Genomic DNA, 26,855 nt, shown 5'->3' with positions numbered 1-26,855 from the left:
AAGCAACGAACGTACATGAAATTATCATGATATAAATGAATAAACGCATAAATCGATAAGTAACTACTAAAATACATAAGACATTTTATAGCATATACAAAGATACACCATGTGTAGTAACTATTTTGTCAATTTTGCGCTGTAAAAAATCAAATTAATATGAATCACACAAATCGAATATCACATTCGTCGTTCGAGGAACAGTTCACAGTTGCAATGTTTTATGTTATTCTGTTAACTGTAAACACGCGTTTAGAGGTAGCAAGAAACATGAATTATACGTGGCCATTTTTTAGACACAGTTAAATATCTGATATGAACCGCTTCGCATGCGAAGTGTACACTTTATTTCGTCTCTTATCAAAACTGTTGACTGCTCCCTTAGCAACGTCCGTCAGTTGTTTACATTGAAAACATTTCGTGTGCTTTAAAAAAGCAATTACTGTCGAGTTTTGATTCTGTGAATTGAAATAAGGATTCTTTTTGATTGTGCTTATTATATTGGTAAATGTGATTTTGATGATGAATAACATGTAAGGGTAATGTATAATTCTACTTATAAAAAGATCTTATTTAAACAAGGAAGTTAATTGCTTATCAATACAATTCTCGTTGATTGTCCCCGGTGTTCAATGAGTACATTTTAGTACAGATTTCTTTTGAATTTTGTACTTTTTTATTTCATGATAGTGAATCGAAATATTCACTTTGGGTTCGGATTATAAACATAACATTTAAAATGGCAAACATCCATGTTCAGTGTGAAATGTGTTGTGAGGAAGAGGCAGTTGGATGCTGCAATATATGTGGAAACATTTGTGAATCGTGTTGCGTAATTCACAAGAAAGGAAGGGCATTCCAAAACCACATTCTGAAGATGTACGGAAAAGATGGATACAATTCAAGGAGTATTATATATGATATCACAGAGGAGAAATGTAAACACCATCCGAATGAAAGGGCGTTATTATTTTGTCAAATTCATGAATTAATGATCTGTGGTCGATGTTTTCGTTCGGATCATATATCATGTTGTCATGAAGTTGTTGATTTGTGTGAAGAGGCAGGGCATGTTGATTACGACCAATTTAATGCTATGTCCGCAGCTTTAAATGCAATTAAGGATGACAGTAAGCGCATAAAAGAAGAAATTGATAGACACAAAGAAAGAAGTAATACCCATGCAGTTAAATGCAAAAAAGAATTGGATGATTTGGAAAATAGACTGAAACGGAAAGTGGAACATTCGATCAGTAGTTTCAAAGAGGAAGCCCAAAAATATCACGACGAAAACATAGCCGCCTTTTCATTCATTTCATCCGTTTGTGAAGATAAAGTGTCTTGGGCTATCAAAGAGGAAAGTCAACTCAATGAGTTTGTGAACAACTCGTTGACGGGTCGCCTTTACCTTATGAGCCGGAATTTCGACAAGGGAATTTCAGAGGTCAAAAGGCAGATGAAAGAGGCTGAATATAAGAATACCTTTAAAAATGTTTGTTTAAAGGAAAATACGGCTGCCTTAAAGTGCTTGATTGAAGACTTGACTGATGTTTGCGAACTTCAGGAGGAAGTTGATGGAAGCGACGAAGTAACCACGTTATCAATCGGGAATGCAACTGTCGAAAATGAAAAAGTATGTTTTTATCTGTTTTATGTATCCAAATGCATCCGACAATGACGACAGGTTTTAGGTTAAACATTCAATGCTGGTAAGCAAATGCATCATTGTACTGGTCCGTTCTCAATAATATCGCATGTAGGAATATCTATTAAGTAGAATTATATAAGTAATGTATCAATAAAAGAATAAAGGCTTTAACCGTTTATACAATCATATACAACAAACAGATGTACATGTACCATTAACCCGAATAAAACTACACTTTTATTTGTAAGAATCAAATTCCAGTATCCGATTAACAATTAAGCTTGTCATTTAATGCAGCCATTTGCTATTTTGTTTATGTGTATACTCTTTACCCAATACAATTTCTGTATCGATTAAAGGTAAAACGTGTGAAAAAAATAACGGAAAACAATATAGCTGCAGTATAATCATGCTTGATTTTTGCTTTTTTTCAATACAAACTGATCGTTTGATGGCCTAATTTGTAATCTTCCAGACTAAATGAAGTATGTTTTTAATATTTTGCTTCGGAATTACTATTAATTTTCTGACATTTTCAAAGGATATGGGAATAGGAAACATAACGAAATCACAAAATTGAACAAAAGTGTGCAATATTTAAAACTTTGAATGGAGTTGACGGCCTTTCGGCAATTGTTCCTTGAGGCCAAAACAAATATATGTTTGTGTCTGATTTCATAGGATAGGATTTTGTTATATTTTGTTGTGTTTCATAATTTGTAGCGAAACATCATTGTCACACCACAAAACAGCAACATTTGGTCTTGATTAATCGCAAGCAATACCTTCTATAAAACAATACATTTAGGCGTCTGCTGAATCAAAAAAGTGGTTTCAGAAAGAGGACAAACTACTGGCCAGAAGAAGGACCTGATGGCATGTTAATGCTTTTGATTTTTAGTAAATCTATCATATACATTTTATCATATTTAAACATTTGCATTGGTTATCACAAAATGATTTATTTCCAGACTCGTAAGGAGCTTTTCGAAGAATTAATCCAAGCGAAACTGGACACAAATAAAGCAGAAACGGTAATTATATTTGTAGATAAATAGCAAACTAAGGAGTTATTTCAAGTCCACGCGTGTTATTTCTGAAAGGTAAAAACTAGTTCGATCATTAAAATAAAAGTGGACATTTACCTTCTTGCACATACCATAATGTTGAAACTTTCTTCATATACATAATACGCGATAAGAAAATAACCGCAACATACGAATACAAATTATTGCATAAATTGTATGTTTAACGCCGAAAAAAGGGTGCATCAACATTGCAAGAACACTGAACAACGCGAATATGTGTTTAATGAAAGCCATAATAGTGCCGTTTCAGCATTGCTGCTTAACAAATGCATACCTTAAGTGAACTGTTCCTCGGTCAACAGTATGTTCCCTCTTGCGCAATGCTATTTGTTAAAAAATCTTACCGTACATATCTTTAATAAAGTCCTGGTACAACCCAAAAGTATGTGGTGGTGTAACGATTGGTTTCATTATTTCAATTTGCAATAATGTTATTTAAGCGTCGTTGTTATTGACCTGATTTCAAACTTCAAACCAATCCTCTTCTTTTTCAGGCAAGAAATGAGTTGAAAGAACAGTTAATGCAAGCGAAACGGGACTTAGAAAACTCTGAAAAAGTAAGTAAAACACTTACAGTAGTTCTTACGATAAATGAAATGCGCAAGGGAATAGTATAAATTGATATGACTTTGCGATATATACAATGACATTTGCGTTTGGCATTTTACATGTGTTATGATGATATATTGCAACTGCAAGCTTTATCTTTTGCATGTGTGCTTTTAGACACTGAAAGGCCTTGAACAAGAGTCACTGAATACGGAACAGAGAATGGAGAAATCTGAAAAGGTAAGAGCAGAAATGCTTTTCAATGAAGAAATGAATTAAGGAATGATGTCAGTATTGTTGTTTGGACGCAGTATGGCTTGTTAAAGTATATGCGTTCATATTCCCGATAATGACATCATTCACGCAACTCATTATGTTTATTTACACCAAAAGTTCAGTATTGCATTCTAGAATTGTTAAAAAATACATAATTCAATTCATTTAAGAAAACTTGTAAAACTCATTTGTTTATATACATATGGTATACGTATGGTAGTTACATGCGAAGAAGGGTTTTACCGATATCGTTTAATAATTTAATCCGTATAGCCTAGACGCTTGTTTATAAATTTCTACAGAAATGGAAGCGGTTCCATAATGTCTGATGGGTTAAAAAGAAATGTAAATAATGATACTCGTATTCAAATGGTGTATATTTTGAAATGCATTTATTTTAGTTATCAAAAGAAAATAAGATTCATTAGAGTACTTATAAAAAACCTGTTCTTAATGGTGGTTTTCAAATGTTTTTGTAATTCATGATATCGAGTAAAGCAAGTGTTTCCTTGTGTTGACAAGATGCACTGTACCCATCAAGGACTTCAATACAATGGTATATTGTCATTTTAAAAAGCCATTGTCTATAGTATTTCATTCTGAACTAAATATTATTTGTAAAATAGTTATTATATTGTTTTTGTTTATATTTGAAAACGTGAAATGATTTCATCCATCCCAAATGGTATATGGAATACCTCAACATTCCTAAACGCTTGTTTAAAGCGACACTAAAATCCGAAATAGAAAGTAGAAAAAGAAGTATTTATTTAATCCAGATATTCAAATAATGTTTTTGATTACTGATTGTTCATCTCCATTCTAAATGTAAAAATGCCATGTCCATCATTGATTATTTCTCAGTTTCAACCGCATATTGGTGGAGGCAGGATCTTTATTTCCAAACACAATCCCTGGTTGTACTTTACTTTCAACATGTGTGTTTTTTCTACTGGCACGTCCTATCATAGGTATTATATATCTGTTTGTCTCCAAATTGTAGCATTCTTTATTGAAATATTTTAATCATTTCGCATATGATACAATTTCCCTGTGAGGTCTGGACAAATACAGTATACTGATATTTACAAGGAATTATAGATAGCAAATAAAGTCAACTCCCGTATTTTCCTCTTCGATAGCATCGTAATTAATCGACACAATACATAAGTGAGATAATCGATTATGACATAAGTTAATAACACACACCTGTTACCTATGCTTTTAGTACGTTTTCCTTACTTTTTTCATATTAGTGTGGATAAATGTGATAAGTTTAACATTTAAGAAAAAACAAAAAAAAACACTTTGAAATTAAACAGGATTCATTTAGTGACTAGTATCAATACGCGTACTTTAATATCATTATAGTGAAACTGAAATAAGAAAATGAAAGTGTAAGCAGACACTGAACCGTTACTTTTAGCATTGTCATTGTGGAGATGTGGTTTAATTATTAGTTCGTTATATTATGCTATTTAATGGAGTAGTATGGAAAGGGACTTAATACACAATCGAAGCTATTCGTATATCAAAATTAAAAAAACAACAACAACAACATGTGAGTTGATTAATATTATGATATTTAAGAAGCTATAAGAACTGAATGAGAAAAAGTAATAAACCTTCGAAGCTACATTTTTGTCAATTTTAAAAATATATAATATACGAGGATCATCATTCGTACTGGTCACTTATTTATTTTAACGTGTGACAATTTTATAAATTACAACAAGGGTTTGTTTATCTAGAAAAGTTGTGACCTTATTTAAACATGCTTAGATTTCTTATCGTTCATATCGACATTCATACTGATAACCCTTGAAGTGAAACCTTTACAACATTTACGACAGTCCTGGCAAAAATAAAATGTATACAGGTTTGTAAACTTCAATGTATACATATTAATTATGCTATTTTTCGTTATCGGCATGTTTACCCAAGGACTCCAATATCAATAAGCTCATATCTAACGACCTTCGTTCTGCCTTCCTTTAGATGAAGTTTTATATGTTAGAACAGTATTGTTCTGTCCAATCTTCAGGATAGTGGCATATTCGGTTCCCTGTGATTATCATGGCTTATTGATACTTTCAGTGAAAGAAAACAGTGCAATGACTTTACTGGTTCAATATTTGATACGAAATAAAACACCCTTAAATCGCTTTGCTGATGACTTGATCCTATATATCATTATCAGCGACCCTATGTTTGCTAATCAGCACGTACATCTTGACCTGGATGATACCAATATGCTTATAGATTGATTGTATCATTGTTCCCACCGAGAATCACTTTACATATCTCAAAATATAAAAGGCAGGCACATCCGCCTAATTTAATGGATACTGTTCACATAGCGGAAGTCAAAACAAACATTCGGGCGTCACAATATCAAGTACCTGCTCATGGTATGGACATATCCGATCCTGTGAAACAAATGCCTGCAACGTATTTACGTCATGCGATCATTCAAAACGTCCTAGTTCGTAAATAGCTTGAATAATTATATGCATCATTCATTCGACCTCTTTGAAAACACGAGGCATTTTGAATCATATCCGGAGCAACCCGCCTATTTTCTATTTCAAATCTGCATATTAAAACATGAAAAAGATCTAAAATGGAAAGAGGGCGGAAACAATCATACAGCATATGCTATAAGATGATTTAATCTCTTACAATAGCCTTACACATCTTACAATATTCATATGAAAAACTACAGATACAAACAAATTAAAACATATTCCCCGTGTAATGGCACAATGTAAGCGCCAAAGACGTAGAATCCAAAAACAAAAAATCACAAACAAGAAACATGAAACAACAGCACAAAAATCAGCACTAACAACACAGTGCTTACTTCAGAATTCTGTTGATATTCGCAATATTGCATGTCAAATTAAATTCCTTTCTGTCATCTTCAATATCCCCATGGAATGTCCCCCCTTTCCATCGTTGCCTTTAAGTATAGCTTTACAAGACTTCGAAAGATCATTTTCTCATTTTGACTATGTGACGGTAAGGTGAAGGTCAAAAATGAAAAGCTGTGATTGCACTTAATCTTAATGAACATTGTTGAGCATTACCTTTGTCAAACACTTCTGGCCTTCTTTATATAAAATATTCCCCGTGTAATGGCACAACGTAAGCGCCAAAGACGTAGAATCCAAAAACAAAAAATCACAAACAAGAAACATGAAACAACAGCACAAAAATCAGCACTAACAACACAGTGCTTACTTCAGAATTCTGTTGATATTCGCAATATTGCATGTCAAATTAAATTCCTTTCTGTCATCTTCAATATCCCCATGGAATGTCCCCCCTTTCCATCGTTGCCTTTAAGTATAGCTTTACAAGACTTCGAAAGATAATTTTATCATTTTGACTATGTGACGGTAAGGTGAAGGTCAAAAATGAAAAGCTGTGATTGCACTTAATCTTAATGAACATTGTTGAGCATTACCTTTGTCAAACACTTCTGGCCTTCTTTATATAAAGAGCAAACTTTGATTTTACCGTTACCTGACATGCTGTCGTCTAGTTTTTATTGTCAGTCATTGTCATACATACAGATAAGTATGCATCATAATGTTCACGTTTTCAGACAAGGGAGAAACTCTGCAATGAGCTGCAACAAGTAAAACAGAAACTTGATCATTCTGAAAAGGTAAGACATTTGAAAATTGTGTTAAAGATTGTTATATAACGTATCTTCAGGGATGGCACGTGCACTGAAACGTTTACAATTATATTTGGTAGACAACAAATGCACGAGTTACAGATATAGTCATGATAAAGAATAATCTTGATTTAAAGTTAAGGGTAAATGATAACAAAACAAAAAGATTTGCTCAATGAGCTATTTTCCAAAATGTATTACTAAATTAAATGCTATCACACGCTGCTTGACTCTCTATTCATATACTATATGTTCGTTCATGCGTGTGTGTGTGTGTGAGTGTGTGTGTGGGAGGGTGGGGGTGCGTGTTCGTGTGTTACATGATGACCTCTTAAAACTGGAACAGACTGAGTGGCAAGAAGTAAGCAAAAAAAAAAACAATCCTTGCGAAAATAAATGTTGTGTAGGTGTGTAACATTGATATCAATGTATGAATGTCAATTAGCTGAATGGTCGATTGTAGAATTTTTACCACACGCCTATATTTACACCTCAACTTCCATTTCCTAAATGAATGGCCATCCAATTGCAAATATATTTTCCGATGAACGCAACAACTTCGGATATGTTCGGATAGCTAAACATCGCGTTTTAATATAAATTGATAATTGTCTATCTGTTTATTGTTTTTGTCAGAAGGCCAAGGAAATCTTTAATCAACATGCTGAAAAGTGTTCATTTATGATTTGTTAAATGTAACAAGTATTTACGATTTTTCCTGTGTTATTGTGACGTATAATGATAAACTGTTTCCGTTTACCGTCGGGTCGTTCTATTTATCTGACGTGTGATAAAGAATAAATGAACGATTTTAAAGATGAGGCATATCTAACATTTCTGGAAAAAATGTATTATGAGTTATAAACTATTGGTGTAAAGAAAAGTTATAAATTGCGTGACTGATGTCATTATCGGGCATCGCAGTTGGGCTGGTTCAAGCACGCGTGAAGTTCTTAACTACACACTTAAACCAACTCAACTGCGTTAATTTCTAAAATTATTTTCTATTGTCACAAATAGAGCTCTATAACATCAAAACGTCGTAGTTTTTTTAGTGATCAACATTACATATGCCAAATGAACGGATGACGTTGGATGTAAGTGGTAAAATAATATACGCTAATATTCAGTATATATGTGGAATATGCTATAACAAGGACCAACGATTTTGTATCGACAACGACATAGTTACAGGATCATAACGGGGGTATAGCTTGAGTTGAAGTAGACTTGAAGCTCTTAGGACAGGGTCACCAGCATTTGGAATAAGTATTTTGAGTTCTTTATGGGCTTCGTACAGCTTGTTTTTGTGTTTTGCTAATTTAACTAGATTAGTTTTCTTATTCCTGAGCGTTATTAACTTGCACCACTATGCTATCAGCTCGTTTACCTCAGCGAATGTTGTTTTCAATCCAGGGATCTCCTCATCTCAAATGAAAACTTGTCTGTTCGGTATACCACTTCTCGATGAATCTGTTTTTTCAAGAAGATTAATTTCAACATTATTATCACAGAGAGATTTCCAATTATAATTTGCATTCATACGTCGATGTGTTTTTTTTAGGTCGCCCTTGTCAAAAAGCCAGATATGACGATAACATGTTTTGGGGAATGTTTTGGTTTTAGGCAACTGAAAGCTCCACAGACGGGAAAATGATATATTACATTTTGGTCACAAAATGGATCTGCAACGCCACTAGAATGAATCAATGTTAGAAACAAAGATACCATTAACGCGTTTAATTACACAGAGAAAACTAGCAACATCATTGTATGCAGATTGTGTCTGATCTCTCTCAGTTTGGTTAGGCCATTTGGTGTATAGTTTGTATTTCATACGATATTACAGTTAATATATTAAACACAATAACCAATCATTTTACGTTTTCAGATCAGGCAGGAACTATGTTATGAGCTGAAATAAGTTAAAACAAAACCGTGATAATTCAGAAAAAGTGACACCTTTCACATACATGTTTATGAATTGTATAGTTCAGTTATACATGGATAACACTTAGTATTGTGTCAATTGATATGGCTTTTCAATATACGCATTGCCATTTGTTCAAGTTCTGACTTGATCTTTGACCTCTTTGCTTTCAGACAAGGGAGCGATTCGAAGATTTACAGAAAGCGAAACAGGACATAGTGATATCTGAAAAGGTAAGGTATACCATGTTGTACAATACCTGTATACATGTTTTTTGAAAAAGGAATAACTTAAATAAAGAAAATGATGTCAACTATTTGATCTGACCATTATAATTATTTAAGTTCCTTAAATATTTACATGGAGTTCACACTTCAATTTAAGTATCGGATGTAGAAATACAATTGCCATTCCTTTCATATATTGGCGATAATGTTTAATTTTGATGCCTTCTGATCCCATACAATCTTGGTATAGTTTTAAAGGGTGTTGCCTGTTGATTACTTACAAAATGACCTAAAATACATTTGCGCAACGGAACTAAAGAGACCGGCCCATTATAAAAAAAATCAAATATAAGACCTTGTTTACAAAACGAAGTAATGGTCCAAATGAATCTGAATGAGATACATAACTAACACAAACATACCAGACAAGCATCAACATGTTTCTTTAATGAATGATGTGAAACACGGGTTCACAGAAACACAAATGTACTGTGGGTTGAAACTAGTCTGTATGCAAATAACCTCACACATATTCAAACATGTATCAGTAAAAACAATAGTACATCACCTTGAAGCCTCGCCATAGCCAGTATCGACCTAAAACAATAAACAAATAAAGTAAATCGAACTCATAAACTGATAAATAATTTCAAGTACCCAATGACTTTCACGGTACAAAATTACTTACTTTAAATAATTATTCCGGTACAATATTTACATACTCGTATTCTTGTCTGTAACAAACTATACGTAAATATGAGTGTGTTTCGATGCATAAAATTGGTAGTTTTCACTGAATCCAAGCCATTCTGCAATCCTAGCTTTAATTGTATAGCATAATATCGTAACATATCGTACATGTTTAAAAGATCCGAACAAGTCTCTGTCTTATACACTGAGCCTGGTTAAACGTTAATGGAAAACATAAATTATTTTGTTTTTATTCATTTTTATCATGCATTTAATTAATATTATAATAAAATATGATTTTGATAGAACAGGTAGTTATTATATTACACTACTATAGATATATAATCAAGATTTAAGTTTACAGATACGCATTGTTAAGTATGATTATTGGATGTAGGTACATCAAAGAGCAGTCGGCATATTGGGCGGGAGGGCGTCTAAAATTCATGTAAAGTCTGTAGTGTTATTGTTGTGTTTTAATTATTTGGCAGAATGTTTTAGCGTATTGCTTGTTAAAGGTAAATATCACATTTAAAGGTCATTTTACAAAAGTCATTGCATATCGAATCTTCTTAGTATTTTAGTAGGCACGATACAACGTTAGGAGTTAAGAAGTACGAATGTCGACTTTCGTCACTTTAAAATGGTAGAATGACTTGGTTGTCTTTTACTAAAACCCATTGTGTGAAAAATATCAGTTTTTGTTAAAGATTGGCTCATGCCTTAACAAAGACAAACCAGTGAAATGGAAAATGTATCTTCTGTTTGATATGTAGCGTGAGTCGTTTTTCGAAATAAGTTCTGTATACCTACCATCTCCTCTTTCTCAATTATATGTTATAACTATTATTTTTAAAGGAATGTACAACACTCCAGGCAAAGTGTACTCACTTGAAGGATTGCATAAAATGTAAGTTCCCCTTAAACAATTACGTAGTATAAACGTAAATAGATGTATAATTTGGGGACGAATTGTATTATGTTTATTTTAATATATAGTTGTGCTTCAGTTGATAGTAAATTATTGTTATTGTTTAAGTAAGTGTCGGTTAATAAAAGTTGTTTTTACTTGAGTTACAACCCAAAATCTTTAACAACGGCGAAGTGATCCATAGTATCGATCGTTTTGGCTGTTTTAAATTGGTTGTGTAGCTAGCTTCGTTAGCAAAATCTAGCTGAAAAACAAACAAAATGTGTGATTTAACAAATCCATTATCAATAATCGAAATAACAATAATCATAATTAGTATGTTTGTTAAAGGGACGCAGCCCACTGGAGCAGTGGAGGTCAAGCTTAACCTGGAACGAGTCTTTTCAATTAAGTGTGTATTTACATTCCCGGATGGTATTCAGACGGTAATCATTTCTGTTTGTCAATGTCGAGTGTGCAGCTGACGAATTCTCGCAAGTAATTTCTTGATATTCCTAACACCATACTGTTGATTGTAACAATAAAAAGGCAAAGATAAATTGCACCACTTAATCGTTCTCCAAAACTACATTCACTTGTTGCAATATTTGTGATTTAGTTATCCAACTTATACAGACAGAATGCCCTCAACGTGATACTACATTTCTGCCAATATATTATGGTATCTTTAAAAATCATTATGATTTGATCGAGTATCAGTACCGTTGACAATAAAAAGAAAAAAACATGAACTTTTAAAACAGCATAATATATAACATAATATATAAGCAACTTATAAGATATACGCAACTCAACTTATCTAACTATGGATTCAGCATAAGTATGCTCATCATGGTTGGTCCCCTAACTAAATTCGTAGTATTTAAGGGTTGATGTGAATCCCTTAAATACAAAACATTTGAATGATTATATAACATTACTGATAAATTAAGTTATTAATACGATAGACCGGTTGATTACGGTCAAACTAAATTTGATTTGCTATTTAGAAGGAGGGTCTCTGAGGTTAATCGTTTTGGGGCTTCTTTATTCGATGTATGTTACAACTGTATTGCGCATGTGGGTCGACTCCTGCAAAATATTTAACAATCGACCTACCCTTTAAAGTTAGACGTTTTAGTTGTTTTTAGGCTTTAGTAACGCAAATCGAAAGCAGGTATCGTGAAATCTATTTTTTGACATGAAATGTAAAATCATAAATGAAAAAAATGAAATTAAACGTGTTTTGCTGTTAAAAATAGTGCAAATTGAAGACCACTTTATTGTAATGCTTTCCTAGATTGCAACGTTGATGTAAATTTAAAAAAAAGCCAACGAATCTTGAATTAATCTTTTTAGGAAACTAGGTGAAGAGCTTATTATAGATAATTCCGCAGACAATTGACACATGTTGACACTGCCTTACACTACCTACTACAAATAGTCAAAACGTCCAACAGGTTCAATTTAATCAACTATACACTAGCCTAGCAATTAACACGCGAGATGAGAGCAATGTTGATACATCCTAGTGCATTTAGATATATCAGTTTTTGATATGAAACTAGCTTATTGGATTACAAATTCATCATAGGAACTTATCGGTTACAGTTTGAGGACACTAAAAAAAGTGGATTGAATTGTTATTGCTTGTAACAGAATTGTAAAAGAAAGTGAAATTATGCTTGGCGAGACTACAGCCCTTCAACGTTATGAACGCTTTCATTCTTGTATCCATGCGTAACCTTATCATGCTGACAATCCTACTGATGGTATCGCTTCTCAATTCATCATGACAGAAATTTATTAAATTACATTAAGGTTCTTACTGACGTTGTTTGTTTTATATTACCCTACATTTTATGTTTTGTACCTTTTAGTATTCTTACTAAATGATTCAAATATTGAGTTAAAGCTGAAATCCTCGCAACTATCAATCGAGCATTGTCATCTTAAAAAGTATAGATTCACATGTTACTTGTGTACATAATGTTTATGTATAATTATGTCATAGGTTATGGATATATTGAATTTAATAGCAGGTGACATGCATCCAAATCCTGCCTCAAAATCAAGAACCACGTCAATATCGTCCACTTCCTCAAAATTTGCAAGGCCTCACTTACCTAGTAAAATCTAATTTGTTCACAACAATGTCCTGATCGTATTTCCAAAACTCTATTCAGAACTTAAAGATTTCGATATTCTTGATATTTCTGTGATTTTCCTTGATTCTTACAAAAAGACGATAATCACGGCGGAGATACTTTATGTGTTAAGAACAATATTTTTCAACAAAGACGGCTCGACCTGGAAATTGAGTTGAGTTGGAGTGTATATGGGTCCCACTAGTTAAATATAACAAACATACTCTATCTAGTTTATTGTGTTGACCACCAAATACGACAGCAACCCATCCTCGGCACCCAAACCTAAATGATACCGTGGGCAAAATGGCTAGGGAAACTTCGAAAATCTTGAAAATTCATAAGCTTTTTCCGACCACTGAAATAGCCGATAAAAAAGGAAGGAATCTCTTTTTTTAATAAATATCGTCATATTTAACATTATCCTGCCTAAAACGATTTATAAGCCGTGATCTCATTAGATTATTACGAACCAAGATTACAGCCGTAACTTCTAGGCCATTACCGCACCGCATGAGGTGTGTCTCATGCAACCAATCAAGCGGCTGGATATCGCCTATTAATTATTTACAAGTTCGAGAATTTTACAGCTGATTTGCCCAGGGTATTATATAGGTTATGATACCCTGGGGTATCAAGGAAAGAATCGAAAAAATTGTGAGAAGTTTTCCGTGTCTTAAATAATTGATAATCCAACTTACTTTACTGAATCATCTGAGGCCATTACAGATATTATATTTACATCATAGGAAACACTTATTCATTCTAGTGTAGCTGCAGATCCATTTCTTGACCAAAATGTAAGATGTCAATGTTCCATCAAAGGAAGCTTCAGTTTCGAAAAACCAAACTCTTTTGCGATAATGATTGTGACATCATATACTTATATCGTATCAGTTGTACCAGATATCTCGAAAAGATGTATACCGAACGGACAAGTTCTGGATCACGAACCTCCCTTGCTAGACATCACCATTAGCCATTAACACGCCATTAGTTATTATATTTGAAAGAAATTCCGTAGTGTAGTAACTGTTTCTAAGACAAAGTACCATAGCGTATTAATGCTGTTTTTAAAATTCACAATCTTTCTTATTTTAATGAAAAACGTACCACAAATTTGTGGAAAATGTGCATTTTGCGGCTGTGGAACTGGACGTACCTACATTTTCGGTACGTTTCAGTCGTCTACAGTATTCCTACAGTAAAACAGTAGCGGTTACCAGCACCCTTGAAAAATTGGTCTGCATTAGGCGGCTACGGTAGCGCGTCGATGTACGGTAGCGGTATTCGAAAGGATATATGACCTTGCATGCTTTGTATGTTTTTTCCAATATTACAATATTTAAACCAAACACGGTGCAATACCAGTATGCCATGAATTTACATGTTTAATATCCAGAACCAAACACGAACTTGTGAAAATTGCATCATAGAAAAAGGCATCATCAGTATGCCATGAATTTACATGTTTAATATCCAGATCCAAATACGAACTTGTGAAAATTACTTCATAGAACAAAAAAGCATCATCTGTATGCCCTGAATTAACAGGTTTAATATCCAGATCCAAATGCAATTTTGTGATAAATACTTCGTAGAAAAAGCATCATCTGTATGCCATGAATTTATATGTATAATATGCAGATCCAAATACGAACTTGTGATAATTACTTCATAGAAAAAAGCATCACCTGTATGCCATGTATTCTAATGTTTTCAAAATGTGCGCTTGCTATCAATGGGAAATGGTGTCACAGTCTGTTTAATAAAATATGACTATATAAGTGTTAGTGACCGTATGTGCCGTCTGCTTATTCATTTTCTTATTTTAATATAACTTTGAGTTTTAAAATAGATGAGCCGCAAAAAAAAACCTTTGTTTTGGAGGTAATTGATCTGCTTTAATTTCATATAATCACAGACAAATCAAGTTCATTATACATGTATGTTACGAAAGCCTGCCTTGTGTTAAGAAAACAACACAAGACACAAGACAACACCTTCGTCGGTAGTTGTTTTGAAAACGATCGTACATTAAGCATTCATAAACTGTTGCAATAGGCCAAACGACATTTAGGCTAAACAATAAAATATATAGTGTATACATTATTATTATATTTATAATATCTCTTATTATACAAGCGTTTATATGCCCTTAATCTACTTGTAGAAATACAATCGACGCCCGGGGAAACCGTACAAAGGCAGCGAATTTACAGGATTGTTGAAGGACGACAATAAGGGTCAGCTGGTTTGTAGGATGTTGAAGGCCGCGTTTAGGAGAGGACTGATGTTTACTGTTAATGAATACGAGCTTGTCGGGCTGGATGGCTTATCACTAATTAGTGCTTCGTTTACGTAAGAATACTTAAGCATATTTAGATTGAAGTGAGAATAGGAATATGCTGCCTGATAAAGGTGCTACTCCTGAAAAAGCCTTTATGGCTAGCGGCACTTTCGTGTGCACGTCCAGTGGTAGTGTTCAACATTTATATGATTATTTACAAGATGTATTTATATCTAAAGCAAGGAATGTATGTTTTTGGTGTAATTTATATCAGCTGTTAATAAAGGAAGCATTTTACTATTTGGGTGACGGGAGTGTTGTTCTGTGTATCTGTAATCAGTTGGAGTATGACAGTATGACAGATATGGCAACACCTTCAATAACCTTTCTGATTATATGAAATAACTTCTATTTAAAACATAACGTTTTAAAGTCTTAATTTGCTGTTACTCATAACTTGAACATTTCCTGTTTTAATACCGTATTATCCTATCGCTAACATAATATTATCTATTTTTTTTATTTATAATGACTCAGATACAATTAAATTAAATGAGTAGAAGATACACTCAATCGTGTTAATTGTAAATAACTGTAATCACTCCATACTTTGTACGAACTGTATATATTATTTTAATTATAAATGTTTTTGAAATAGGAGTACAATGATCACAAAAATAATTCCATTTATAAAGTCAAACTGTTTTATTTTTAACTGTTAATATGGCAATCAAGTTATATACCATAACATGTAAATTGCATTGTAACTATGGATTTATTATTGTTTTAGGAAGATTTGGACATATGCGATGTATGATGAATACATACAGGAGGTGAAAGCGGAGCTTGCAGCCAAGGGCATCACAGAGACGAACATAGATTTAACCGAGAAGCTGGAAGAGACATTCACTGTTGAAGGTCCGTGACTGTCATCGGACTTCTGTTATTATTAGTCTTTCTGTCCAGGCAATACTTGTTTTAATAGCTAAAGATTTCTAGAATCATGTTAAATAATTGCGTTAAACGATAACGTTATTTGATGCTTAGATATGGTAAACGTTAATATATGGGGTAAGAAAGCAACGTTACAAATATCGAACGGCGATATAGTTATATAACATTGGGATCAATATCCCTGAAGACAGATAAATTGACAACTTGTCAACACACAAAATATTTATTTTTTTCTAGAAAATACTTTATACTTTGTATCTTATCTTGTCTGGAAAATGTTTGTTCTTTTATAACATTAGTGAGGTTTCGTGTGTTTTTTTGTAGACAATGCCGTCAATGTTAATGAATTTGCCTAACTTCAGAACGACATGTATGAAAGCGCGAGGAATTTATTAATCATTGTACTTAAAGTGGGTCACATTCTATTTCATGAATGAAGTTAATATTACATATATAGTTTGCAAACTTGATGTGAATTGTGCAAATGTTGATGTAGGTATAAAAGTTTAAATATGGCAATAAAAACATATTTACCCCCTCATTTTCATATTCTGTTGAGAATATGAATGATTGTTTAAGGAAACACCACAAATGAGGAACAAGCCATTGATAGATTCAATACATGGGGACATATATTACAGCAATAACAAGGTTATTGTTAAAATGGAAAGACATGCATATAGTTTCTCTCATGTGCTCTAGGGTTGGCAATTAAACACATTAATTGGTCTCTGTCATTTTTTTTGATCAGTCATTGAATATGTTCATAAGTGTCTCCCATGTGTTGTAAAGACAGCCATTGCATATGTCAATGAGTCTCTCTCATGTTTTGTAGGGTCAGCCATTGAACCTGTTAATAAGTTTCTCTCATGTTATGTAAGGTCAGCTATTGAACATGTTTAAAGGTTTTCTTTCATGTTTTGTAGGGCCAGCCATTGAACATGTTTAAAGGTGTTCTATCATGTTTTGTAGGGTCAGCTATTGAACATGTTAAAAAGCTTTCCCTCATGTATTGTAGGGTCAGCCATTAAACTTGTAAATAAGTTTCTCTAATATATTGTAAGTTTAGCCTTTGAACATGTCTATAGATGTATCTTGCATTTTGTAGAGTCAGCCATTGTACATATTAACCGGTTCCTCTCATATTTTGTAATGGCAGCGATTGAACATGTTTATAGGTTTCCCTCATGTTTTGTAGGGTCAGCCATTGAACATGTTAATATATCTCTCACATAATTTGTAGGGTCAGTCAATGAACATGTTAATAGGTTTCTTACATGTTTTAGGGTCAGCCACATTGAACATGATACTAGATATCTGTAATGTATTGTAGTGTCAGCCATTGTTTATCACATGTTTTGTAGGGTCATCCAATGAACATGTAAATTTGTTTTTATAGGGCAAACAAATGAACATGTTACTGTGGGTCTCCATTATGTTAAAGCATGTTTACATTGATCTTTCCTTTCAAAGCAATAGATTGATAATATAAAGTAATTCGTAGTATTGAAATAAAGGCGGACATCACACAAATGTACCTTGGCAGGTAGACGGTAATAAAGTTTGCAAATGCCAATTTAGGGTTTTATCCGTCATGGATTTATTAACATTTACAAATTATACTCGATTTCAATATAGTTTTACTACCAGATATAGGGATTCATCCGTAATGGATTGAATTCCATTATGGATTACACACTATTTCAATATAGTTTTACTACCAGATACAGGGATTCATCCGTAATGGATTGAATTCCATTATGGATTACACACTATTTCAATATAGTTTTACTACCAGATATAGGGATTCATCCGTAATGGATTGAATTCCATTATGGATTACACACTATTTCAATATAATTTTACTAACAGATTTAGGGATTAATCCGTTATGGATTGAATTCCATTATGGATTACACACAATTTCAATATAATTTTACTAACATATTTAGGGATTCATCCGTTATGGATTGAATTCCATTATGGATTATACATTTTTCAACTTATTTTTTTTACTAAGAATAAACCTGAAATATTAAAACAGAAAACCGATGAAACAGTCTCAGTTATATCATATCAACATATAATTCAATATCAAATTGTGTAGTTGTTTTGTCTGTAAATTAAAATTAAAAAAGCAACTTATCTGTTTGAAAATAATCTTCTTAAAAGTTATTGCATTATACTGTTTTAATCGAAACAATTACGCTTACAATTTGTTATAAAGTTATGTTTTAAACAAACCTCTTAAAAATTCTTTATAACACATTAACGCAATGCCATCTTGATTACGTTTCCTCATACTTTGGTAATTTGGTATCACGAATAAGTTTAAGCAAAAACATTTTTTTCGATCTATTCACGAATATCATTGATCTAGACAAGTCAGACAATCGTGTCAATCAAATGTCCTAATTATATGAAGGCAAAGATTACCACATGTAGAGATTGACAGTTATATATTGATACGTGTATATGTTTGTGTTTATGTTTATGTATATGTATATCCGTATAAAATAGATAATCACCTATATACCATTCATTGTAATGTTATAATTTTGATTATTGTAAGTTTTGGTATGTTATATGTTGTTTGAAGTGCACAAAAGTGCATATATGTATATATATATATATATATGTATTTATATGTACACATGCTTTATACTTCTCACCATTTTTGTTTGATATTCGGCCACATGGATCTATGATCTTCCGATAAATAAATGTTCTGTTCTGTTCTATATTAGTGTGCTTTTTAGAGAACATGTAAACAGTGTTTATATTTGATTGCTTGACCACTTGGATTGTCTGTGTAGTTTTCATTTGTTTATGTAAGTGAAATTTGTATTTTTAGATACATGTTCTGTAGTTTATAAAAAAAAAAAAACGTTTTTAAACAGTTATTTACTTTTTTAATATTCGTGCATGTTGTTACTATTAAATAATTGTGTGATTCTAAAAGGTTTTTTTTAGATTAATGCCATCTGATAATACCTAAATAGTGATAACTATATCTGGACTGCATGGGAATTAGCATGGGAACTTGTTAAGAGGTTATCCTTTGCAAGTGACGAATGAACCTTATTAATGAAACAATGACCCTCTGTAACAGAAGTAATATATAAATTCAAACAATGTGATTGATTAAATTGGAAACTTATATTAATATTATTATTGGTTATACGTAATATTCAACTGTTTTATTGATTGTGTACCATAAAATTTATGTTTTTATAAGGTTTGACATTGAACGAATAAAATTTTACTACCGACACAAATTTGGATCTTATGGTGTTGTTCAGTGGTTGAGACTGGTATAGGCTAATAAAACGAAAACAGAAAACAAATAAATGTAAGAACATTTATACGCATATATTGAACTGTGCGTTGTAATCATATATCAATAACAGCATCCGGTATAAGTTTGCAAATCCGGTTTACTTGCAAACATAGTTTTTTTATTATCTTAGATATCAACTTCAAAAGCGACACATAGAAAGTTTGCCCATTAAATAAGAAATATTTTAAGTAAAATTAAAAAAAATAGTTTTAAGAAATATGAAAATTTTAATTCCAAAATTGATTTCTCCCGTTGGCCACCAATTGGATTTTAGGTCCCCCGCGGGATTATGGCAAACTCCAATTGGAGAATTTTCCATATGAGCCAAAACGGGGAAAAAAATCAGCAATTTGAAAAAAATCAAATATTACAATTTGGAACAGAAAATTACATTTCTATGTATGTCTGTAGTACTAGTACTAGATTCATAAACATAATTAAAATCTAATAAATAATCAAAAATTATGGTTTTGTAAAAACGGTTCTCCAATTGGGGAAAATTCCAATTGGAGAATTTCACAGTCAATTTCTATTGATAAAAGCCACCAATTGGAGATTACAGAAGTTGGTGATCACAGAAGTTGGAGGAATCACCAGTTGGAGACTTCCACCGTATAACATCTGCTGGGGAGAAATAAAGTTGGGATATATACATGTCATGATATTATGCTCATTAATTTAATATTGTAGATTATTCAAGAAAATAACATTGCAAGATGTTACCTGATTTCGAGTATTACATCGGTGTTTTCACTTGTGACGTTGTGTGCAATCTAAAACAGTGATCTTATATACAACTGCGTCAGATTTGCGAATTATTTATCCTTTTCTGAAGCCTTGTGGTCCTAGATGCTCGAAAATATTAAATACTTTTAAAAAGAATAACTTACTAATTTTCATTTCCTGGTGGGCTCAATTTGTGTCTTCCATTTAATCGAATAGGTTAGAGAACACCATCTTATATTGTCAGTAGGTACATTAAACATATTGACTTCGTGACAAACTTAATTTGATCACTCCAATTTAAAGAGAAAAAAAACTTTCGATGTGTATCTTTTATCCTATGAAAAAGTGGCTTCTTTTTATTATTTCGTTGCCATCACGCACGGTTTGTTATTTTTCTTGCCATATGAAATGGGTACATATATGTATGATAGCACTATCACGAACCTATTATAGGTTAAACAATTATTTATAAGTCAGTGATATTATTTATAAATGTTCTATAATATTGTGTATTGACTTAATACTTCGTAAAAAATAAGCTCAACAATCATTCTTTGTTTCAGAATTTATCCATTTCAAATGATTCTTTGAAAAGGAGCCATTTTCTCGGTTCACTTATTGTCATGGTTTAGGAGCTGTAGCTAAAAGCAGTGACGAAATTCGTTTACACTCTTAAATTGTGCTCAGTTACATTGAACACCTGCCGTAACAGAATGATAGCTTTACATTGATAAATAAGAAGTAAATATATCCAAATACTATTGCAAGGGGTATTTTTTTTTGCAAAAGTGTATAGCAATTCATGATAGTTTAAAAACTCATGTCTTGAATGTCATTATCTTTGATCAAGTATACGTTCTAAGCATTAGGAATGATATTGTTCATATTGTTTCATCCTGCTACCTGTTTGCATGTTTTTGTTCGTTTATCAAATATACGCATGTACTTTGCTTATCATGTCCACGTCTTTGTGAATGGAGGATAAAGATACTGTAATAATGTTTCAAAGATGAATGCTAGATCGTTAAACACGTTGATTAAATATTGACATATTTTTAAATCACATTTATGAGAGTTAGGCGAAGGTTTTGTGACGGGTTTTATATTTGCTACTGTACAATAGGGGAAGTTACTGCGTATGAGACGAACATTTTCTTAAACCGGTTTAGCATCAAATCAAGTAGGACCTACTCCGGTGACCTCAGACGAACATTCGTGTAAAAAATGGATTGAAATGGACAATCATAACATTTTGGGCTATGGACTTATTGAAGACAACTGTATGGTAAGTCTAAATGCCGTTTGTTTTCATGATGGTTTAAATGATAAGAATTGTTTGTTATTTTTGATCACGCACAGGTATGCGCCCACCCACTTAGTGACATTACTCCGCAATGGCGCAAAGCTTCGTCTGCTTTTTCCCCGCAAAATTTCCCCGGGAATGGGCGTAACCTAGGTTCCCTTTGGTGCGAGGACATTTTACCATCAGTTCATCCCTGAAGGGAAGGAATTTAAGCGGGAATTAAATGGCCTTCAACGAGTCCATTGAAGATTTTTAGACTATGGCAGACTCGAGACAGGGATACATAATGTAGTTAGTGTCGGTTAGAACCAGCCGCCCAAGTAGCCCAGTTGGTTAGAGCGCCGTGCTAGTGTTCCGGCAGTCGTGGGTTCGAGCCCCACACCGGCGCACTTTTCCTCCCAGGTTTACTTTAGTAACAAATGTCAAAATAATAAAAAAGTATCTCTGATCGCTAATTAGTGTAGCTTTATAAAGCCGGGGTTGGCTGGACTGAAAATCCCCACTATTCCCCGGACCTGGGGAGGCCATGGTTACAATTGACTGGTGCAATAGTTAGCAACAGACTTGGCGTCAATTGAATTTAGTTTGAAGGATAAACAATAACACTTTTTTACCTTTTTTTTCAAAAAATTGATTGCAGACATAGAAACAGTGATTCGTCACAATTGTGAGCTTATGCTGACATAGAAACAGTGATTCGTCACAATTGTGAGCTTATGCTGACATAGAAACAGTGATTCGTCACAATCATGAGCTCATTTGTTTGTCATACTGTACCAAATTATTTGGGAATATTGTTAGCACATGTTTCAATAATACCATTTTACCTCAGGACAATTTTTTAATAAGAACTCAGTCAAGTATGAAATATTTCCATTTTGGAAGAATGCTGTAGATCTTTTACATTTGAAGATTTGGAAATTGTTATTGGTTATTCTTTAAAAAGTGTCAAAATTTGAGTAGATCTATGGTAATGCAATTAGTAGCTCAAAATTTTAATCCTTCAATTGTTATTTTAAAAACTGTTTTGCTTAATGATAAAGGAAATTTATTCATTTTATTAAACAGATGTGCACAGGAAGGTATGCAATTCTAATTTTGTTAATTTTATCCAAAATTGAAAACTTATGGCTAAGTATCTGTAGATGTTGATATATATTATATATACAATTGACTGTTTTTATTGCTTATTAGTGTTGGGAATCAGACTGAAATATTACTATAGATAATCGGTTTATGAAAACAATCAATGATCGATTTATAATCGCTTTAATCATTATTTAACTATCTTTGGTCATCATATATAAGGCATATAGATAAACTACATGAACCAGCTTAAGAAAAAATGTTCCCTTACAATATTATTTGTACATTTATTTGTATAAATTACATTATTTATTCAGAACGCAACTATACTTTAGTGTTTACAAGTTACTATTACAGAGCATGAGACCGCAGGCTCTAAATTTTGTGTACGGTATTGAATACATGTGTATTTGTTTTGATAATCAGTCACAAGTAAAACAAGCAGTTGAATATTCTGTATGTTTTACAAGAACATTTTCTTTCAGAAAACTGAGAAAACTAAATTCTTACATGATATAAGAAGTAAACAATAACATTTTTAAACCACAAAAATGTGATGTTGAGAACCAATCCTTTTGCAGTTAAATTACAAAGAAAATTTGTAATAAGGTACTGTAGTGAGCTACTGACATGATAATATGACTAGATAACACAACATAGTACCACATGAACTTTTCAACATTAACATGTATTGACCAGAAACAAAATATATTTTCAAGACAATCTTTTAACTGGTAGTCGGTAGTGGTTACGTCTCTTGTTTCTATAATTGATTGTTCAAATTTCACTATCGATTGTCGCCGATGAAGGCCTTTCCGATCAATTGTCGATTATAACTGATCATTGGCACAACACTATTGCTTATACTTCAGTGTTTTGAGATTTCATTAAGTTTCAAGTAATATGTTTCATATACTATATTAATATAATTTCCATGTTCTTCTTTTTTTAAATGATATAGATAGACTATAATAATTAGTGATGTTCTGATGATCAATTATAATGAAAAAATAGCTGGTATGTTCCTGAAATCAGTGTTTCTTCTTTTATCTTGTCAATTTTGTTCAGTTGTAATCATTAACAATATGGCTAAAGCAACAACAACATTAATAGTGGTTTTTTTTGGTGAAATTTACTGCCTTACTGCCTTCTTCCCTAGTGAAAACTTGTCCATTTTTCACCATATTTTTTGTTTTCCAAATTTGATAAGTGGAGATTTTATAACATTAATGAATAAAAAATCTTGACAAGACTTACTATAAATTAACAAAATAATATATGCATAAAAATCTTTAAAACATGTAGTATATCAAATTAGCACAAGCCCACAACCCTGCACTGGTGAAAATTATGTCATCCGGGCTTGTTCTAATTTTGAATTTAATATAGCAGGGCTTGTTAAAAAAAATATGCCAAGCAATAGAGTAATAATTCAGGCTTGTTCATCCCGAACTCTAATTTCGATGATTCGATATTTTGCCATTAAAATCTAAATTAGATATTTAAGCCTGATTTTGTATTTTTCTCAATGTTAACTTTTATTCCCAAATTGTATTGTACAGGTGGTAAATATAATTCCATAAAATACACTAACTAGATATTTTCAATCCTTTACCTAACATAAGTAGAGTAAAGGATGATGAGTTTTTGTACAAGAATAAAATTACAAGTACGGTACCAGGTATTGTCAAAAAACATTTCTTCTATTAATAAACAGCAATGTGAGTGGAACCGATTACCAATAGTCAAACCAGTGTGTGTATACCACATGATAAATTACGTCATATATGCTACGTCGGAAGGCAACATTTTGCTTAAAATGAACACTTAAATTAAAGATACCTTTTCTTTTACACCACCATTTTAGATGAAACAAATGGCAGTCTATGCCGCTTAAAGAGCCCCGCATTTGTTTTATTACCGACATTTGATAAAGTCATAAGTTTCATCAAACACTTCGACAAACCCGTTTTCAAAATCATGTTTTGACAGTGCTCCGTCAGACGGCCGTATTGTGAAAAGGTTTGTCAAAGTGTTTAAAGAAATTAAACTCGCAATCAAACTCTGGTAAATGGCCGAAAGCAAGGCTCCGTAGCTGGCGTAGACTGCGCTTTGTTTCATTTAAAATGGTGAAGAAATAGTAAAATTATCTTTGTTTAAAGTCTTTTTTCAAATCAAAATATTGTCTGACGTAGCATTTATGACGCAATTTATCACGTGGTATACACACACTGCAAACAGGAACTGATTCCTAACACTTTAGTTCTTTAAGCATTCTGTGCAACTCTCCAAACTTGCCCCAGGGTCTGAAGTAAAAAAAAAAAAGACCTAATAAATGTTCTGCTTTGTGGCATGTTATTAAATGCTTGATCAACACATATCCACTGAATATTATATATCTTAAAATGTCTGACCTCATCAAATGCAAAAGAATCAGTTACTACAATTCAAAAAAATATTTTGGTATTAATTTTCTGTCACATAGCTTAGACTTTAAAATTCTAATTAGCACTTAAAACATGATTTAACATAAGTCATATATGCACTTGCCACTAGACCATTACAAGTTAAAAGGCCATAAATCACTGATTGTGTAAATCACTGATGGTGCAATCAATTGGAAACAAATGGAAATATTACTAGGTTTTGATTGGATGCCTCCATTCAGAGTTTATTATATTGGTCAGGATTTTGATCCAATCAGATTGTTTGTTATACCTAATCTGATGACAAAACAATTTTTAGGCGGAGCTAAATTAGTCCCACCCAATCAAGAAAGGAACATTACTTTGAATTTGTGTCATTAAGAAACAAAACTATCTTCCATATTTCTGTATATTTTCTAAGCATTCTCGTTCATTTAGAATGTCAAGTCTCATCTTTGATCCCATTTCTAAATGTAAATAAAGTCCCGTATTGCTGTTAGCATTTCTTATTACATTATCATTTTATGTTTAAATAATTCCTTTGCTTATTTATTAGACTAGTTAATATTGAAACAGACAGTGTTTCTGTAATGAATATGGAATTCTTTATAATTGGAAATTCAAGGGGTTTGCTTTAAGAATGAAGGCAATGAAAAATAATACATTTTACTTAAAAAAGTTGTTAAAATTCAAATCTAAATCATACTCTTTACCTGAAAAAGATTTTTTTTTTATGTATTTTTTTATTCTTGAAGTAGAGATATATATATGTCATATTTTCCATTTTAGAATTTTTAAAGAAAGTTGAAGAACTTGAGAAAAAGAAATTTTAGAAAGAAAATTTTCAGTCATATGATTAAGTGAATGTATCAGTTAGTCAGAGACCTAATGTTCTGCTTTGCTTTGCAAATGCTTTGTCATTTTAATTGTAGTGCAGTGAAAGTTGTGTTTCTTTTATGAATATATATAATATTATAGTATCAAAAAGGCTATTGATTGAAAGTATTAAATTAAATCTTTATCAAACTCTTCACTTTGATAATAATTTAAAAATTGAATGATTCTAAAAATATCGAACTATATGTACTAATTTAAACAAATTTGAAGAGCTTGAGAACCAGAAACTTACAACTTTTAATATTTAGTGTAGCATCTTTTCTGTACTAGGTAGTGTCAAGGTTTTTCCTGCAGTTCTACTGTGGGGACATTTAAAAATGTCTGACAAGTTTATGATATACACAGAATGGTGTCACTGTTTCCCACAAGGATCATAAAAACAATGAAAAGGCCTTTGTCAAAGAACGAAGTCATTCAATACATAGGAAAAGCAATAAATAAGGCCATTTGATAGTAACTTAAATTTAGACTTAGAAAAAGGAAACTTACAAGTATGGTGGTGCCTAGAATTATGCTATTAATGACTTTTTAGTATGTCAAAAATGCAGCTATATTTCACCAACTTTAAGGTTTAAATGACAGTATATTAATTATAAATTATTATTCACCAGTCATCGAAATTAGACTTTTGGATGAACAAGCCCGAATTCTTATATTGCTTGGCATCAAATTTTTGAACAAGC

General features: G+C 32.3%; 1 protein-coding gene across 4 annotated transcripts; it reads left to right on the top strand.

Moving 5' to 3' along the window:
* Positions 1 to 395: 395 nt before the first annotated feature.
* Positions 396 to 19,640, top strand: LOC128241714 (coiled-coil domain-containing protein 6-like). Of its 4 annotated transcripts, XM_052958758.1 has the most exons (11): positions 396 to 539; positions 691 to 1,633; positions 2,620 to 2,682; positions 3,231 to 3,293; positions 3,463 to 3,525; positions 7,172 to 7,234; positions 9,350 to 9,409; positions 10,952 to 11,003; positions 11,355 to 11,449; positions 15,324 to 15,511; positions 16,231 to 19,640. In XM_052958758.1, exons 2-11 carry the CDS (start codon positions 740 to 742, stop codon positions 16,364 to 16,366), a joined length of 1,677 nt encoding a protein of 558 aa, XP_052814718.1. In that variant the 5' UTR covers positions 396 to 539; positions 691 to 739; the 3' UTR covers positions 16,367 to 19,640. The 4 variants fall into 4 exon arrangements, with proteins under 4 accessions (XP_052814718.1, XP_052814717.1, XP_052814719.1 ...); XM_052958757.1 differs by having other exon boundaries at positions 396 to 1,633; XM_052958759.1 differs by lacking the exon at positions 7,172 to 7,234 and having other exon boundaries at positions 396 to 1,633.
* The last annotated feature ends 7,215 nt before the right edge of the window (positions 19,641 to 26,855 follow it).

Source organism: Mya arenaria, chromosome 7, assembly GCF_026914265.1.
Source record: "Mya arenaria isolate MELC-2E11 chromosome 7, ASM2691426v1".
Lineage (NCBI taxonomy): Eukaryota > Metazoa > Mollusca > Bivalvia > Myida > Myidae > Mya > Mya arenaria.
The sequence above is the reverse complement of the archived record's forward strand: the minus strand, read 5'-3'. Positions and strand labels throughout refer to the sequence as shown.